Below are 20,326 nucleotides of genomic sequence, written 5' to 3'. Positions count from 1 at the left end.
TGCTGTCAGTGGGCAGCTGTGGTGCACACCAGCAGTGTGCTTGGGTTGAAAATGTGGAGCTAGTGGCACATCCCATTAACTGAAGGTGAGGACACACAGACATGCTGGTTCTCAAAGCTCATCAGCATGGAGCACGGCCCAGCTGTTGTGTCCCAATTCAAAACACATGCTACAGTGAAACTGGACTCATTGCACTTGCAAGGCATTGCTGGAGGTGAACCTGATGGTGGCAGGGGCACCCTGGACATGGGAAGGGAGAACTCCTTCCAAAAATCTGCAAGTAAGGCAGAGGGGGCTGGTGATATCTTGTCTCCACTGCAGCTGATGGCAAAAGTCCTGCTGTTATCAAAGGGGTGAGGATTTCACCCTCTGTGTACATCCTGTTGACACTGGGCCAGACTCTAGGGGATGCTGAATTGTCTGATTGTTGGTATCCAAATTGCATTCAGTTACCTTCTGACTTTAATTGCCTTCAATATTTCTTGACTGAACTCAGATACACACAGCTTTTGGCTGAAACAGATAAACTAACCTTGAGCACAGTGAAAATATTACTGCAAACTGAAGAGAAGCAAGGATTCCATACAAGCTTCTTTCCCAGTGACATATCACATTTCTGAGATTAATCTAGAGGCTGAAGGCCATCAGTTTTCATTAGTCTGACTGCAAGGCCTTGGTGTGATATGAACAAATTATGATGTTTTCAGTTTTGGTGAGAGAAACCTCCTAATTGAAGATGTGTGAATTTGATGACTAACATATAACATAGGCCTGCAAGGATATTCTAGAGAGGTTTAGAAAGCATATTTCTGGTTGATAGGATATGCTGTCATTGTAAAAGTATTCTTCATTCCAAATCTAAGCAAGGGATTTACATTTTTATGTGGGAATGTTCTGTAATATTTTGAATCACGAAACTTTTTCACTTTGGTGATGCCAAAAATTATAAAAACTCAACTATTCATGTCTATATTTAGTGTAATGTTAAAACTTCTGCAACCTATTCCGAAACAGAACACAAAACAAAATGTTTAATAAAAGTGAAATGGAATATCTTATTATCCACCAACAAATGTTATGATAATAGCTGCATTTCAGAGAAACATGTATTTTGAAGGAAAACTATTCCACTGAAAAGTTTTCAATCATCTCCAATTATAACAAAGCAATGCTATATGAAAATATATACAATGAAAATACAGAAGCAGTATAGCAAGGCAGTAACAAGAGCAATGAAGAGATGGAAGCCCACTAAAAGACAAGATAGGTTGCACTTGCTTTTTGTAGTCTGGGTTTTTTCAGTCCCAAGTATCTTGACCCAACCAGAAAGAATTCAGTGACCCAACCAGAAAGAATTCAGTGACTGCAGGGTGGTTTGGGCTATGATGAGGAGCTACTGCAAAGCATGGCAGACTTCACTGTCCCATCTGCCTGAGTTGCCTTTCAGAGAAAACCAGCATAATCCAGGCTTGCCCTTCAGCACGTGGCAGGGATGCTGCCAACCTGTGTACCTACTAAGGGTTCCAGTGAGAGTTCTGCGTTTGCTAGTCCTACAGCACTGGGCTTCTGTCATCTTTCTGCATGGATTATAAATACAAGTATGAATGGGTTCACATCAAGCAAATATAAAGACGGTTAGATTTTCACAGCAATACATTCTCAAAGCAGGACTAAATGTCATAGTAGAAACCACGAGCTAGCTCACTTACTTGGCAAAATTGTTTTATAGCGGTTTTTAGTTCCGTGACTCGGGATGTCAATTTCTTTGGGATCCACAAAATTCATTGGTATTTCCTATAAAAAATAAATTAAATCAGACTGATGTTTCCAAAGGAGCCATGCAGGAAATTATCACCAGAAGGCCATCTGCTGTTACACAACTGTCTCTTAACATCAAAGTTATTAAGAAAAAAAGTGGTTCCCACCTCAAGCCTGTCAACACCCTTCCTTTAATAAACACAAGGAGTTGCATACTGAAGGGGTGACTTCCAAGGAACACTTCTGATGAGTTATTTTTTAAAAAAAGTTTTTATGGGATTAAGACCAAGGTTAAAATGCACTATAGTTCCAGAAAATTGGAGTTCAAAAGTATAGGGCTGTGGCAAAAAGGAGCAATACTTTACATAATTGGGGCAGGAACTTCATAAATAATTAAATATAATGGCAAATAATAGAAATTACTATATGGAAAACGTTTAAAAAATTTTGTGCTAAGCCCTTATCAATGAAATTCAAAGACCTCACTTGCCTTTTATTTAAACTACTAGAATGAGATGCCTTAGTATTTTGCATTCAGACTCAAAAGTAATAAAAATATGAAGCTATTTCTTTTCCTTCTCATTTTCATCTTTTAGTGACTGATTTACATTGCATGTGTTGGTAACTAATGTGACAGTTTCCTTTAAGTTTCAAAAATACACAAATTATAAACTCCTCATAAACTTAAAATTCCTGTATTTCAAACTGTTTGTCAGCATGAAAAGTAAAAATCAAAATTTGCACTGAACAAAATGCTGAACCTGGTTAAAGGGAGAGTAAGAACAACTTTGATTTTGAGGTCCTGAAACAATGTTTCTACAGTTGAATAAAATTTTAAAATGGCAGGATGAAATATTCAGGGGTTGTTTTTTTTTTGTTTCATGATTGTGGGGGATGTTTTACCAACTAAAATAATCTGGCAAAATCACATTAAAAATGCTTCAGTTTACTAAAATCTTCCTTTTTATGCTGATTTTTTTTGGGCCGCTATTATTTAAACTGTCTTACAGTAAGCTGGAACTTATTCTTCAGTAAATTAATACTTCTACTTAAAAGAACAGTCATAACTAGAGACCTGGAAACATCATGCTGGTCTGGGACGTTTAGCCTAAGAGACGGTGGCATATTACATAATTGCCTCTTAGGACCCTGAGGAGGATCTGTTGACTTGCATCACTGGAAAATTTACTTACGGATTTTCTCCAAAAATGAGCTGGTTTCTACTCTAGAGGTGCAGGCCTACCAGTACTTTGGTACAGCAGAGATTCCTGGTCCCTGTCCTTCAACACAAGCTCTGGTCCTGCCCAGCATGACCAACCTCTGCAGGGATTTTTTTTTAAAGGAACAGGGATGAGGTCTCTAACAGCTTGTCAAGCAGGCACCCAACAGCAGACTTTTACATGAGTTCACCAAACAGGGGAAGAAGCTACACTCTCACTTTACTGTTTGAAGAGATGGCAAAGTTAAGTAAAATTTAGATGGCTCATATTGAAATGCTGTGATTCTCCACTTCCCAGCTTGGCTTCCGAACATCTTCCTATGTGAGGTTGCAGCTGTGTCGATTTTATTTTTCTACCTTCTCTGCCTTATGCCCATGCATTTCATGGACCTTCTTTACTCTTCCCCTCTCCCTCACTCAGTTTCTTCCTTGATCTCTTCTTGGTCTTCAGCTGGCTCCTCAAAAGAATGACTTGCTGTGTCAGGCCAGCCAAAGTGTTACTGCTAAGACACACCTTCCTTGCAGGTACTTCACCCAATCCTGTTTCAGATCACTGTACTGCCATCCATATGATGGCTATCCTAAGTTCAGGATCTTCTCATTTTTTAAGACTTCATTCTTGCATAAACCTCATCCCCACTGCTCAGGTAAAAACCATCTCACGTCTGTCCTGCGTCTAATGCTGCTTCCTCATCCACGAAACTACAAAATGAGCTCCCATACCCTCCTCATATTCACCTCTGACTTCTACTGCTTCCCAATGATGACCTCTGTCTGAGACTTCCCTTGGCCCTTGGGTCTTGTTCCAACTGGCTGACTTAGAGCTTCCCTAGCTCAGTTCTGGCTTAGTACAAACACCACCAGTACATGGCCTCTGAAAGGTTTCTGTGCTAAACTGTGCACCAAGTGAGAGAGAGCAAGACACTGAGCTTGTGCTTAATGGGATCTCTGTCTGTTATCGACAGAGACTGGAAAAAATGCATGAGGAAGAGTCCTCTGCCTGCCCAAGTGATGGTGGTCGGTGAGGGTCTTCCAGATGTGTGGCTGTCTCCCTTACTATGCCTGCTGAAACTTTTTAATAGCTCATCATTTGGTGAGTTACTGACAGATGCAAAAATACCACCAAGTTGAAAACAGAAACACATTTCTTTGGGCCAACCGGGACCATTAATAACATTAATCACTTACATCCTGTAAACACTTTCTAATCAGTGGTCTCCTCCCAGTAGTAAGTACTTGTGAGTCCAAGGGCACAGACAGAAATCTGACAATACACCGTGGATCACAGCCACAGACAAGTCACTTATTCTGAAACTGGCTGTGAGAAAAAAGAGATTATTCCAGAAAAAAAATATCAGGATAATATGGTGATAACATTCCTGCTAACAAGGGGAGCAAATAAGCCCAGCAGACTGCAAATAGCAGGAACATGTGCAAACTAGTATACAAACTCAGTAGCTGCATAGGCAATATACATATATATATATAATTATTTTATTAAACATATGTGTTTAATTTAAAAATTGCAAATAATGCATAAACTGCACACATTCCCATGCTCAGCCACTTGCATGCAATTATAGATGCATAAGCATATTGTTCATGGGCTGGTTTCCCTCTCTGAGTGATGCCTTCTAAGAGCAGCTATTCTGGCTCACATTAAGTTTTAAATGCTATTCATACATCTGAAGAGATATGATTTGGATCTCTGAAAGCATTCAAGAAAATTTGGCAAAATTTAGGAAAATTCAGGCAGGTAGTCATTATACTCATCCCTCTTATTTTTGAGGATGTAATTTTTTAGATTTAATGATCAGGCACTTTCCCATGCAGGACTGTATTTTTTGACATTTGGGTGTTTTGGAAATGAATTTTATCCTCTGTTACCAACTTCAGATATACTATCCTTTGAAGAGTACCAACTCAGGCTACTAAAGAAAAAATATATGCTGGGAAAATTATGTTTCTTTCTCCTTGCAAAACAGGTATATTCTCCCAACCAAATATACCCTTTAATTAAGTAATGCCCCTTTAATTGTTAATGAAAAAAAATTGAAGAACTAAAAATAACCTGAAAGTGCTCATGTTTTAATTTTCCACTGAAAACTTCAAAAATTTCTCCACTTCTTTCACATTTGGAAGTTCTTCAATAATTCTAGTCTCCAGAAGACTGCCTTACTTTATTTCTTTAGCTAGTTAAAATGAGCTGTGTGAGCAGAATGGCTGAGGGTTATATACTGCGTTCTTTGCATGCCTCGAGTTCCTACTTGAGCTATTATCTGTAGCAAGGAACATAGTAAACAGATACTGCTCAACAGCTTCATCTTAAAACACATTTAAAAAAATGGTTTAAAAACAGAATAGACGAGTCATGACCTCTTCAATAAAACTCTATGGAAACACTGAATGGCCAGAGCCATGTTGTATCCCCATGAGGGACAAATAAAATGTGACTCTGCTTGCACAAAGCTGTGCACAACTGCTGTGTGGGACAATTTGGGTAAGCAGGATTCTATGAAGTGCCAATTTGTCTGTACAAACTGTCTCCTAACATGGGGGGCTTAGGCATGATGAAGTTATTTCTTCTGTCTTTCCTGCCCAAGCAGCAGAATGGCAGAGAACCTAAGGAATAACTGGTGATAAAAATATGTTGGATGATTGTAATTTTTCTGTGTACACTGTCTGTCCATGTTCTGATAGAAGAACTGAGGAATTTACTTCTCTTAAGCAAATGACTTTTAATAAAAACTTTGGATATTAAAGGTAATTGAAAGGCTGCTCCATAGGATGCAATTATTGATAATGAATAGCTATTTTTAGAGTAAAATGGCACTCATCTGTTTATTCACATGCACAGACTGGAAACAAAATGAAACCTAAAGGGTCACATGCTCTGGCATGTTTAATTTTAATTCCTTACAGTTTCTCTGATTTAGACATCAGATTTCTAGACATACAGTTCTCTGGATCAATTCTGGAACCCTTCTGAAAAATTGCTACCTTTGGCCCTCTGATTCCTCAGCTGCTGAAGCACAACTGCTACATTACACCTCTCCAGTTGATACATCACTAAGTGCATATATGGACTCCTTCAGGATTCCTGGGTGACTATTACTCACTTTTATTAATTTTATCGACTTGTTATAGAATCCCTTCCACTAATGCTTCAAGATCAGACAGAACTTCTAGTGATCTGCTTGAGCCTATCCCTGCCACAGATGAAGGAAATTTCCAAAGTTCTTAGGTCGATGCAGATGCAAATAATGGAGTCACTCCTCACCTACAGGTTCAACTTCCCCAAATCACTTTTATACCATTTTGATCATCAATTGATCTTTGTATTCTTTAGTAAGCTTCATGCTTTTGATCTGTTTAAACATGAAGCTATGATTTTTTTTAAATTCAAAACCTTTTTTGTCCTGCCTTACTCAGCTTTCACATTCAAGTGGCTTCAGTTAAAGCTCTTTTCTATTTCCCTTGTAATAAAGGTCTCCTTTTTTTCTGACAACTTCTTTCATCTGAGTGTTTGGCAATACCAGACTTTTTCAGGTCTTCTTAAAGTAATGTGTTGTAATGTGTTTTCCCTGACTGAGTTTTTCTGCTCTGACTTTTTTCCACCTGGCCACTTTCTTCATTTTAGATTCTTACCCTTTTTACTAATAAATACACTTGTGAAACACTTCAGGGTTTTTTGTCTTGAGTATATTAGGCTGCTGTATGGCATGCTTGTTAAAGGTATTTTGGACCTTGGGAAAAAAGTCCCTTTTGGACAGGGACTGTGGGTATCCCTGTCTGCTCCAAAAAATAATTTATGGTTACTAAAAATTTAGTGCTCAAATTGCAAACATACATGGTGTTTATATGGGAATAAACAAAATCTCCAACTATGACTGTGTTTTCATCATAGTCTTTATGATCTCTTTGAAACTGTCACAGTGTTACAGTTCTGACTGTTTGCACTGTAGTTCTATTATAATATGTAGCCCATCTGTGATGGGACTTCAGACCAAGAGGAATCTCTATTGTCCACGGATATAATTGACTGACTTTTCTGTCTTTAGTGCAAAAACATAAAACACCCTCTTGAAACTATCTAATTTGCCTTTTGGAAACAATTTGTACCTTGAGTTTAAGGTGTTGCCCAAATATTTTTCCTCATAGTTCCTGTTGTGCCACTTATGTCAAAAATCCTCATTTCAAGCATGTTGTTAAACTCACCATGAATTCTGTCTGAAGCAAATGAGAACATGCCACTGCCTCTCGAAGCTGCTGCCGTGTCAGGACGCGGCCAGCTGACTGCAGGTATTCCATCGCTACTTTTTCTCGTGGGGTTGGCACAGCGACAAAAGGTTCAACACTTCCCAAGCTGCTCATATCCAAAGTTAGTGACACGTTGGATCCTCGTCTGCATCAGAAAATAATTCAATGATTATATGAGATCTGTGTTACTATAAATCCCATACTCATGAAGCTGATCCTGAGTTATTCATGCACCCTGACTTTCTCTATAGTCACTGATGGATTTGGGCATGCAAAGACTGCAAGACTATTTTCACTGGTACAATTGAGCAGATAGAAAACTAAGGACATCCTACTTCTTCAATCTAACAACCTATGCTGCAAAAATGTGTGATGGGGGCAACTATTTGAATTATTCTTAGAAGCAGAAACAACTCCCTATATGCTACCTTATTGTTACGAATGTCAAATGCAAAAGTGGTATCTTGGTAAAGAAGAAATATTTCACAGAAGAAAGTACGGGGCATATATTTCTGACTGACATACATAACAGTGTGAAATAAATTCAGAGTTATGTCAGGTGCATGTTTAAGAATTTACTGAAATTAAATATACATATAAATATACATAATGGAGCAGGAAAATTTTATAAAAACAGCAGAAATAAGTGAAAGGCAGTATAAACATTGGGACTACCAAGACAGTAGACAACGTCTTATGCTAGGTAGAAGGGAAGGGAGAGGCAATAAACCACAATAAATTATCTGTGTCTGAGGAGAAGGAATGGTCATAAACTTAAAAGGGGCTATTTGGAAATGCTATACATTTCTTGCAGGACTATAAAATTCATAACATTTCCATTTCTACAGGAAAATAAAGTTGGATTCAATAACAACTTTGAGCCATGAAAATAAAAATAGACCACACTTGTATGGGGCTTGGTATGAGCCCTATTCTTTTTGAGGCTTTCTTAAAACAATATTTAAGATACCTGGCTTTTTTTTGTATTTTTAACCCATCAATCAAATATTATCTACTTGACCCTTAACTTTAGGCATATTGATTGAAAAAAATCCATGGTCTGCAAACTGTGATGGCTAAACACAAAGTTATAGGCATTTATCAAAGCTATTGTGTTTACTAAGCAGCAATCAGTCCTGTAAGACTGACAGATTCAGCTGGATGAGCTTGACTACAAATGCCCAGCTCAGTTAGCCTTTACCAAGCAGCTATGCACAGATAGAGATGTGAGAACACCAGTTAGATTCCTACCTCTGCACAGTATTGGCTCTCCATTAAGGTGTGTTTACAAGGAAGTTCTTTGAACTCTTCGTTACTTTATCATGCGTGGATATAGACAAACATAACAAAAGATTGTCTCAAGTCTCTCCTAATAGCCATCCTGCCAGATCAGTATACAACCTTGCCCATTTGTAACATCCCATATGCCAGTGATTAACTTTTACTGGGTAATCTATTATCCAGTGATTCCAGTTTTTCTGCTGAAACTCTCCTTGGTTGTGTGCATTTCTCATCTGCCGGAGAACTGCTGGGAGAGTGTGACTACACACCTCTCTGAACACTGGATGTTAAGATACAACTGTCCCTTTTACAGTAATACTACATATTATTATAATACAGACATCATCTGATAGTATCTATGAGGCAAATGCTACTAATGTTGGGGGAATGCTTTCCTCTATAGAATCACAGAATCATTAAGGTTGGAAAAGACCTCCAAGACTGGTGAGTCCAATCTTTGATTGAGCACCACCATGCCAACTAAACCACAGCATTAAGTGCCATATCCAATTATTTCTTGAACACCTACAGGGATGGTGACTCCACCACGTCCCTGGAAAGCCCATTCCAATTCTTGACAACCTTTTCAGTGAAACAATTCTCCCTAACTTCCACCCTGAATCTGGTGCAGCTTGAAGTAATTTTCCCTTATCTGTTCCTGATGGCTTGGGAGAAGAGGTTGACCCCCTCTCAGGTTGTTGTAGAGAGCAATAAGGTCTCCTTTGAGTCTCCTTTTCTCCAGGCTATAGATCCCCAGCTTCCTCATCAGCCTTTCAAAGGACTTGTGCTCCTTCTTCAGCTTCATTTCCCTTCTCTGGACATGCTCCAGCACCTCAATGTCCTTTTTGTAGTGAGGGGCCTAGAACTGGACACAGGACTTGAGGTGTGGCCTCACCAGTGCTGAGTGAAGGGGGACAGTCACTGCCCTGATCCTGCTGCCCACATTATTCCTGACACAGAGCAGCATGCCATTGGCCTTCTTGGCCAGCTGGGCCATGTGCAGCTCCTGTTGACCAGCACCTCCACATCCTTTTCCACTGGGCAGATTCTTAGCCACTTTGCCCCAGCCTGTGGAGCTGCAAGGGGTTTTTGTGACCCAAGGGCAGGCCCTGACATTTCACCTTGTTGAACCTCACACATGTCAGCAGATGCTTCAGTAATTTTATTTTAAATTAAGCGATTTCTATCATGTCAGTCTACATGAATAGAAATTACTCCGGTCACTCCCCTGTCACTTAGCAAAGCGTAAAGAAATAATGTCCAAGAGACAAGACCACCCAGTGGAATGGGTGAGTCTCACATTGTGTCATTTTGTTCACAAGCCTATTTCAGCTTAGGTGATGGGTGGGTGGCAGCAAGAGCTTTGCTGCCCAGGCCTGTAACAGTGAGTCAGCAGTGGGTGTTTGGCTGCCTCCAGGGGTAGGTGGGGACAATTTCTGTTGGCACAGGGAAGTGGGTGGGGTATGACTCTGCTAGTTGTGCTAGAAGGTAGGCAGAAGTGAAGTAGCATCCTAAGCAAAAAATGATGGGTAAGTGGTACATGCACAGACTACTAGTAGTGTTCTGTGCCTTGTGGCACAGCCTGCATGGTACTGGGGTTCCAGTCAGCAGTACCAGCACTCATACCCAAATTCAGAGCTGTGATAGTCTTGGGAAGTGGGCACACCATGGTGGCTGCTCTCAGCTGGACCCTTCAGGAGGGTTCTGGCTCATATGCCTATCCCATTTTCCTGGGGCCTGCGCCAGACTGTGGGAGAAAATCAGTTCCCAGCTCCACACCACTTCTCAAGGAAAACATCCTGTTAGACCTGTCACAAAACCCCTCCACACAAGCACCTCTTCTGACCACGACTAGCAATTTATTCCATGGAAAAAGGCAGTCCCTAAAACAGGTGGCTCTGAGTGCATGTATTGCAAATCCAATCTTTTGAAAACCATCCAGAAATCTACAGAAGAGCTGTGCAATGAATCCCTCCAAATCTGTTTAGGTTACCTTTACTTGAGAAATGGGTAGCAATTTAGATTCAGACATACTTCTGGGAGAGCCTCCTGGGATTTCCTAATATAGAGGAAAAGTACTCCCATTGTCCAGTAACAAAGTACAGTGAAAATGCTAATATTTTCTTTGGCTTTTACATTGTTATAACTGACAGTCTTGGCAACAGGACTATTTCCTTTTTAACAACAACAAAAAAAATACCTGATCTAATTATAACTGTGAGTTTACAGCTTTTACCATTTATGGGGATTATTGATGAACACTGGTCTTGAGGATCTTACTTAATCTGGAAAGAAGAACCAGTTCTTAGGTGCGTATTTAATGCATTAAAAGGTACACATTGACTAAAAACTGAATATAAAGCAATCTTTTTAGTCGTTCATAAGAAGACAAACAATAGATCACAATTCTAAAGGTAATGCTTCCATAAATATGGATATTGCAAAGAACCTTTCTGAAGAATTATTCTTCAATTAACAAAATTTTTTAAATAATGTTTACATACATTAGAAATGCTAAAACGAATATTAGATTGATCACAGAGACTTCTTTATTGCATTCCTTATGCTTAGAAAGAGGGCTGAAAATAGAACATTTTGCATTGTCTTGAAAGATGAGGGAGGGCCTGAACCATCATGTTTGTATGTTCTAATAAAAGATGATTATAGTCTCAGATCCTCCTCTAGACTCTTTGGATTCTCAATGTTCCTCTAATAGTTAAATTCCTCACTCCCTGTTAAAGAATAGAGAGAAAGAATTCTCTTCTCTTTTACTGCCTGGATGGAAAGAAGTTACCTATTAAGCTCCCCTTTTTCCACCTTACTAGGAGGGACTGCACAAGGTCAGCAACAAGGAGGTACCACCTAAAACAAAGCCCATTTTTGGTAATTAGCGCTTGCCTACACTAAGTTTTGAATAAGGAAATCACAATCCTACCAGTGACACTTCAAATCAGACAGCTTATTTTACTTGGAGATACACACATACATACATACATTATATATATACATATGCATATGTATCTCCTGACTGGTGTTTTCCACTTCAAATTAGAATAAGAGACCCATACACATGGGTTTTCCCTATTTCTCCAGGCCAAGCTTTTTTTTCCCTTTTAAATAACTTTATATTCTTTATGTTTCCCATGGGAATAGTCTGGGCCAAATATGAGATTTTGTTATGATAGACCTACCCCAGCATCCTCTCGAGGCTGCGTCTTAACGGGGAAGAGTACCATGTGAGGAATCTGAGGAATTGTAAACATTTGGGCAACATTATATTAAAATTATCAGGAGACTAATTCTGTTCCACCAGCTGGGACAGCCACCTCATCACTGGGTACGTGAATAAGTGCATCAGGAAACCACTTGTGTCTGTGTATTGTCTGGAATCCCAGAGGGGAGTCTTACTACATACTCAAAGATCTCTTTTCACTTGGATAATAGGAACACGTTCACTGATGAGAATTCACCAGAGTATTTTAAATAATACATTTATAGAAGCAGATTTTATTACAAGGCATGATAAAATTAAAATTTTAAAAAGCAATGTTTGTTTGAAAATTCTTGAAAGGAAGCTCCACCTGTCCACTTTGGAGGGACACCAGGTTACTAAAGCCTTATTAAACATTAGTGAGGTCATTTCCAGTCTTCCCTGACCCTAAAATTAAGCCATAGATTTGATTACAGAAATCCAATTACCCCACACGTTTTCCCAGTTGTTTATTTGAGCTGAATAATTTCTTTAAATACACATGTTTATTCAGCACTTGTGGAAAATGCAACACCCAGATTCCTGAGCCTCGGCCTCCCATTGTGTCCCTAGCCGTTCTGGAAGCAGCGGTGATGGCTGCTGCCCTCTAGGAGTCATTGCCCTCTGACCCAGCACTAGGGACACACACGGGAGGTGCCTCCCTCCTCCTGTGCCACCTCTGGGCGAGCTGCCCTGCACCCAGGAGGAGCTGGGTCACCGTGTGGGTGAATAAAGCCATCAATTAGCATGGGGAGCACAGCTGGATGCAGCTGCTGGGGAGAGAGTTTGCTCTGGGTCCTCAGATCCCGCTTGTACCAGGGATCCACAGGGCTGCTCTCCCTGCGTTTTACTGAAGGAAAAAGCAGCACAATTCCCCCGTGCCTTTTGTTTCTCTGGTGCTCAGGGATTAGGCCTAGCCATGGATCCTGAGTCTGTCAGTCCATCTCATCAGCAAATGCACTGCCCACAGGTGGGGTTTACTCTGCTGGAATTGCACTGGGAGGGCACAACTAGGTGCAGCCTTTCCAGCACTTACTGCTGCCAGACTCCACCTGCATACCTGGTTTCATGTTTCAGCAGAGCAATTCAAAGGGAAAAAAAAGTATATTTGGAAAAAAGAACAATGGAAAAAATACAGTTCTCGGCTTTCTTTCAGCTTTTAGCAAAATAGCTAAAAGAAAACATGGTCATGTAGATGAACTAATGTCATATGTAAAATGCCAGTGAAGTGTGAAAACTACAGTAAATTAGAAAAGGATTGTTATTAATCTTCTATACCAATAGAAAATAAATAAATATAGGAAACTCTGACTTCATCAAGAAAAATCAGTGTTGAAAAAAGGAAAAGTAGAAAAGCAGAAGTACCAAGAGGCTAAAATAATTTTTTCAAATGACTGAAGATATTGCTGTTTTCTTCCTGCCTTGGGCAAATAGTAATATGGATCATCTAATAAACAACTGAGACATTTCTTCATAAATGAAGATTTATAATATCCATTACAGACAGTCCTGAGAAGGTTAAGAGATGACTCTCATTTGAAGCAATAATTTGATAAGTTTTAAAGTAATATTCACAGTACTATTAAGTATTTGCTTCCAATGCATAAGAACAATTTATATTTTTTTCCAAAATCCATATATATGATTCTTGCTCTGTACTTGCTAGGCTGAAATATATCCACCATGTACTGCTGATATTACAGGATATCTTGGGAAAGTAGGGGTGAATGAGAGTATGGTTATATTAATGCCTATGATAATCTCTTGATTTTCTTCTGAGCATCAGCATAATACCTCAAACAAGTCTTCTAAGAATACAATAAAATTCCATTATTGAACATCCCAATTTGAAATATGAAGATTCATTTTTCTTACATCTACATTCTTTCCTTTAAATGTAGAGCTCATAACTTTCAATTTTCTGTTGTGCTGCAGCACATATTAAAGAATATTCTAATACAAAACCCCATGAGTTCTGATAATATACAATACCCATTAATGTAATTATCCTCCTATTTACTTTTTCTTTCCACAAAGGTTAATCAATATCATCAGTATTAGTCTGAGAAAATAATGAACTAAAAATATTTAGGTAAGTATGTGAATGTCATCCTAACACATAAATATTTGCACTTAGTATTTATTGCCCATACTGTACTTTTAATTTTTACACTCCCAGGTGCCCTATGAAGCACTGATATACAGATGCTTGGCAGACCCACAATGAAAACTCAGCTTCCCAAATGCTCTCTGCTTTACCTCCTAACAATTCTGGGTTTTACTTGAACAAGAGCTGCGGCCTTTAGGAACCACTCTGATCTGAAGTTATCAACATTTTCAACAAACCAAACCTGTATCACATCCCAAACTGAAGTACTCAGAAATCAGAAGTTGAGATCAACCAACTAACAAGGCCAAACAAGAATTTACTTTGCATTATGACCAATTAGTCTAAACTGATAGAATCTGATACCTCGAAGAATCTATTCTGCTCAGCTCATGTCTGGTTATTTTACAGTTACTTTATTATGCATAAAAATAAAAAGTTCAGGACTTTAGTTCCACCTTCAGCACTTGGGTGTGCAGTAGGTCAAAACTTGACCTTCCCCAGTCTCCTGCTATCCCCTGACATAGCAGTGCTACTTAAACCACCAGAAATTACCTATTGACTTCTTACCATGCCTGGGAATAGTAAACCTCTCTTCTTCTATGGGTTCCTGGCCTCATTTCCAAAACCTTATTCCTCTCACAGATAAATATTCTTCTGGCTCTGATTTTTCCTCTCCAGAGAGGAGATCCTGGACAGATAGGTATTAGCCCAATTTTCCACAAACATGCTTAACAATTAAATGGTTAATATCACTGATATTTTTATTATTTCTACTCTGCCTTGCAGATATCTGTACCTGAGACAAATCCTGTAGCCATTGGTGTAGCAGTCCCATCTCACCAAACCAAGGACCTAATTTATAGAGGCTAATTGAATATAACACTGAAGTTAGTACCTATCACCTGAAAGCCAGAGATGGAATATATTTAAGCTCAGGACTCTAAGAAAGGCAATAATATGAAGTATGCATCTTCTTGAGAAGATGTCTGTTGTTTCTGTTCATGTTTGCTCTGTCACACAGCTCTCCTCACAGTATTCCAGTGTTGTATTTTTATTTTTCTCTATTTTGATAACAGAGAAAACATCTAACTGATGTTTTCTGATTCTGAGGAAGGGGTCTGGAAATGATGACAGTAAGCGGTGTACCTACTGGGAGAAGAAGAGGGATATATGGCTGCTGTGAGGCAAGACTTCCAATCCTCTGCGGCCTCCCAGCTATAAGAAATCTCCTGGCAGTATATCCCATCTCTCTGAGTCCACAGAAACAGATCTGGAGACTCAGCTATGAAGTTTAAATAGTTTTTTTGAGACCTGGAGGCAGTTCATGTTCTCTCCAGTGGGTCGGATCTTGTTCCCACAGCCATGAGTGAGAGGAGACCAATACATCTAGCACTAAATTGCAAACAATTCTCAGGATCTACTCACAGCTCAGCAGGTCAAAATGAGCTGAGGAAACGGTTTTGACAAGTACTTCTGGATTAAGTTTTAAGCAATCAGTATCTGGTTAGGACAGGAATGGCTCAATATCCTGTAGAGGAAAACAGCTGACATGAGTGTAGTTTCAACTTTCCCTCTTTTAATCAGGCTTTCTAATGTTCTGCCAATTCACTCCTGTTCTGCCCTCGATAAGGCAATGCTGCTCAGCCACGGAAACTGACTGTTCAAAAATGCAAAGCTTAAACAGCCTCCCATCTTTTCCTGTAGATTATTTCTACAGTCAAATTGCATTTTGTCACGCAAACTTACATCTTCAATAAAATTTGAATGGCAACATAAAGCTCTGTTTCTGCTTCATAGTCACATTTATGTGTCTGCAGCACGAGTGAAAATTGAGTTCAATGTTGAGAAGCAAAAATCAATGAAGATGCTAATTTGTTGTGCTTATTTGAGCTGTTTATTCCAAGAGCTGAACAAATGTTTACCAATTAGTGGTTAATTTTCTTTACATGGTAGAGCTTTAATTGAATGCAGTATTGTTTATTACTATTCTTATCTGCTTGCATTGCAGCATTGCTCTATTTCATACAGGAGGCCTCATTGCACAAACTTACTGGATGACCTGTTCTCTCTCTGATTACTACAATGAATATAAGCAAAAGGAGTTAAAAGAATAGGAAAAATGAAAAGAGAATGGGGAGCAATAATAATTGACTGCTAGGTCTCCAGATATTAAATAAATGCACAACTTAAGGAGCTCAGATAATGCATTTATTTAGGGTAAGCCAGCAAGGACTATTAAAAAAACCCACATATTTTGTCTGTTGTATATTTTGTTTAAAAAATAAGAAAAAAAGCAATTTGCGTAATATTTTTGTCATACTTGTATAAGTTTCCCCTCTATGCTTCCAGTTCACAAGTACCTCTGTGAGACCTTGCAGAAGCTGTAGCTTTGTACCACCATTGCCAATTTAGATCTCTTATCCAGGTGCAAAGCCAGATTACTTTTCCCAGAACATGCAAGGCTCACTTCTTCCTGAGCACTTCATGATGCCCAGAGGATGCTTGTCTGCATTATACAGAGAACAGCCTATCTAGGAAAACTGAACTAATCACTGAGGATGAAGAGGTGCAACACTACAGCAATATCTTCAAGGAAGTGTTTTTTTAAGACTGCTTAACTGACATTTTCTGCTATTCAATTGGTCTATAATCAAATAAATGAAAAATAGATTTTTCATATTTTAGATTAAAAAAAAAGTTGGTTTGTTTTTTTTTCATAGGAGGAGCCTTAGGTAAGTCAATTTAGCTTCATGTATTCCATAATAATTAATCTCTTAAGCACAAATTCTACTTCCATCCTGCAAATGCTGCTCATTTAAGGAATGTAATCTACAACCCTTACATCCAAACAGGCAAATATATAATCAATTTGCATACTGATGTCCTTCAATACTCTTTTGAGACTTTAACCAACACCAGCTGACCTGGAAAAAGACATAGGCGGGAATATTCTAAATGTAAATGGGCAGTATCTTCAGACAGTATCAGTAGGAGAAAATTATTTTTTATTGTGACTTGAAGGCTAATCAGTACAATGAGTTCTTTCCTGGTGAGTTTGCCATTTGGGAAAGACAGGAAGGAACATCTGGGAAAAGAGGCGTTTACTACACCCTGTCAACCTTAAGATAATAAAAAAGCACATTCCTTGTTTATTTGACTTGGTCCTCATTATCTTTAAACTACTGCAAGTGTCACACGGAAGATTTCTAAGCAGACAAATGAATTGTTAGTGCACTTTGAAGAAATTACTGAACAGCAGCAGTTTCTGAGGAATGCAAAACCTCCAGACCCACAACGTTGCTCAACAGAGCTGCGCCACCTACGGACGTTTCCAAAGGGAGCCGGCACAACAGCTCTGCTCGATCACACAGCAGACAAAGCACCTGAGCCTGCCTGTACAGAGCCCAAATCCTTGGAGCACATCCACTTTGGAACACAGCTCCATTCCCAGGGTGACTAATGAACCTAAGCTGCACAACGAACTGATGGGATTTAAGCTCTTAGAGACAGGACCCATATATGTGCTCTTAGATCTGCCCTTTCTTTAGCTGCTTCTAAAGTCTCCAGACCTGACACCTAAGCTTTACATATAAACCTTTCTCTTTCCAGCTTTTTTTTCTTGATCCACTGGCATAGTCTGGCTTTCTGGCCTTGATTTCTATGGGAAGGCTTGCTCAAACAAGCGTATTAATGTGAAAAGTGCCTGCATTCCCTTTGAAAATAAAGTTTAGGAAATCCGCTTAGGCTTGCAATTTGAAACAGAGCAACGTTTAAATGCTTTTAAGAGAGCTGCAAATGTCTGCATGCCAAGGTGTACTTTATCTGGCACTTCAGAGGTTAGGTAGACCTTTAAAAAAATATTGCCAAACTGTGCAGTCCCATTTAGGGCTGAAAAGCTGATGAGGAACTGACAGGTAAGTGATCTGGAGCTCTTTTCTACAGAGCTCAGCAGATCCCTTGAAGTCCATGGCCTTGGACCACCTGCCTTCATCAGAGACATTCCTATAGGGGGCTGCACAGGCAGGACTCCAGAACAGGGAAACGCATCAGCACCTGTGCCCAGAGATGAAGGCCAGAGATGAAGGCCAGAGCAAAGGCTTTCTGATCTACTCTTTCTCATATGCACCATCACAGACTAAAAATTTTGGAGTGACATAATAACAATTGCTTCAGATTCACAGTCGGTCCTCTATTAGCAAAGGATTCATAGCATTTAGAAACTTAAATCGCTTGATTTAAATTTACTTCTATGAATTTGAATAAAGGAGAGAAAAGTGAGGATCCTGACAAAAGTAGTGTTCCTCTAAATGTACATTGCATTATGAAATAAAGAGAAAGGAGAGAAGTCATATCTGAAAGATAAACTGAAGTCACTCCCAACCTGACCTCCTCTCCATCTATCTCAGCACAAATGCTTCCAACACACAGAGCTTCATATGGCTGATGATGCAATATAGGTCAGGCTAACATACATTGAAGCAATGTAGAAACATAAACTTGGTATACCCTGTAAAGCTAAAGGTTGACCAGTATCCTGTTTTCAATAGAAAGAGGAGTTTTAGGGAAAGAATGCAAGAACAAAGCAAGCAGGAATTATTGATTACTTCATTAATACTGTTACTTATTTTCAGTATGTTCTCCATCTTCTGCCAATCTGTACTTTAGAATGTTCTGAACCAAAGGGTGCTTTCCCATCTTTGTGGTTGGTGTTTCCCTTCTGTGGTTTTTCCTTCAGACAGTATTCTTAGCCCACCTTATGACCTCTGCACTGACCCTGGATGATGAACTCTGTAGCTGGGAGCCAGGCAATAGTAAGCATTATACATGGGGACTAGAGGGTTATTGAAACCATCTACCTTTGTGAAAATCCTTGTAATGAAGGAGAAAAAAGATATTTCATTATAATCTTATCAGTAAATTGCAAATGCATTCTCTGTAGCTACAGGATTAACTTGAGGATTAATTACAATACCAGCTTTCTGCTTTTCACAATGCTGCCTTCTTTTGTAAACCTATTCAGTATTGTGTTCTGTGGGCCAAACTCTCTTCCCAGATACGTCTATAAATCCACTGAGACCAAACAAGCTAAACAGAGTCTGGAGTGAAACAAGCCCATGCAAATTGCATTTTTTAACTGTTGTGTACTTTTCTGCCATTCTGATCATTTTCTCTTCTTGTAAGACCGTGCTTTTAGATCCACTATCAAATCCAGGGAAAGGAACTGAAAGCCTCTGGACTATGCAGCAGTCTCCCAGGGGAATTTTTTATGACTCAGGAAGGATTTGAGACATCTCAAAAACAGGAGATGCCACTGTCAGGGGATGGTGGGAAGCAGGACAGTCTCTCAGCCCTGGCAGAGGGGAAAACTCAGCTGCCTCCTGCCCAGCACCAGCCCCATCTCTTGCTGGCAGCAGTTTTCCAGGGAGCTGCCATTGGTCATCCTGAAGCACTGAGACTGAATTCCCTAGAGAAACATTGTACTTAACGACATTTTTCTGTGTGGGAATTATATACACTACTTCCCTTTCTGATGCCTATCGCATATTTGAGCGGTCATTTGAAGTTGCTGTGTTCTGTTTTGCTGCTGTTATCAAATCACAATATTAACATAACAAGGATAATTATAGATACCATAAATTAATAAGAATACTCTCTGTTTGTTAAGCATCAAAGTATATTCTTTGATAGAGAGCATAAGGAAAAGTCTCAGAAAGAAATATCACTTTTGTAGCTTCTTACAGACTCCCCTCGTTAGAGAAATGAACGGAGAGTTCAAAGGTAAGGTATTTCATGAAGATAGGCACTGATTTGCAACACATATTGCAACACTTAACCAATTAATGTCCCACTTGTCTTAGTAGGAAAAATCACAAAAAGAGTTCCTGAAATGTCTTGGAAACTCAGATAAGATTCAAAGCCTAACCAAATGGTTGCATCAGCTTGGATGTGATGGTATCAAAGCAGACAATTCTAGCAAGAGCCTGGCTGAAATGTCAGTGTTGCATGGAATCAGCTCTGCCTCTGGGCAGTATTTCTTTGGCTGAGCCATTCCCATGGTATACTTTGGCCATCCTCATCTCTGCCATGATGCTGTTGCTTCTCTGTTTGCTGAGGCACATCTGATTGCCTGTATGCATTTACTACTTTTTCTGATGTCTAGAATGTAAGTCTCTTTGATAGAGGAACTTTGCAATTTTGTGTACATATGGAGTCTTGCACAGAGGGATCCTGATCTGTGACCAAGGCTCTCAGAGAGAATGCTAAAGAGAATTTCCAGCAAGAGCTGAGAAATACCCCAGCCCAGAGATTTACATGCAGTATTCCTTGAGCAAAGGTGTATGTGCACACAGGAGACATTTCTGCTAGCTAACAATGTTAAGCTTTCTGTACATACTAGCTCTGACTATGCAAGAGATCTCTGCTGAATATCCAGAACTGGATTTTTCAA

At 39.4% G+C, this 20,326-nt stretch overlaps 1 protein-coding gene across 1 annotated transcript in view; it reads right to left on the bottom strand.

Annotated features, from left to right (window-relative positions):
- Positions 1–20,326, bottom strand: part of PTPRR (protein tyrosine phosphatase receptor type R) — a 138,421-nt gene that overhangs the window by 23,185 nt on the left and 94,910 nt on the right. Inside the window, exons 7-8 of the mRNA XM_054631446.2 lie at positions 7,196–7,382; positions 1,710–1,794 (exon numbers count right to left, since the gene is read on the bottom strand). Of these exons, the coding sequence (XP_054487421.1) occupies positions 1,710–1,794; positions 7,196–7,382 (272 nt within the window). The remainder of the gene's footprint in view (positions 1–1,709; positions 1,795–7,195; positions 7,383–20,326) is intronic.

The sequence above is a fragment of the Agelaius phoeniceus genome, chromosome 5 (assembly GCF_051311805.1).
Source record: "Agelaius phoeniceus isolate bAgePho1 chromosome 5, bAgePho1.hap1, whole genome shotgun sequence".
Classification (NCBI taxonomy): Eukaryota; Metazoa; Chordata; class Aves; order Passeriformes; family Icteridae; genus Agelaius; species Agelaius phoeniceus.
Note: the sequence above shows the minus strand (reverse complement) of the source record. Positions and strands in the feature narration are given on the sequence as shown.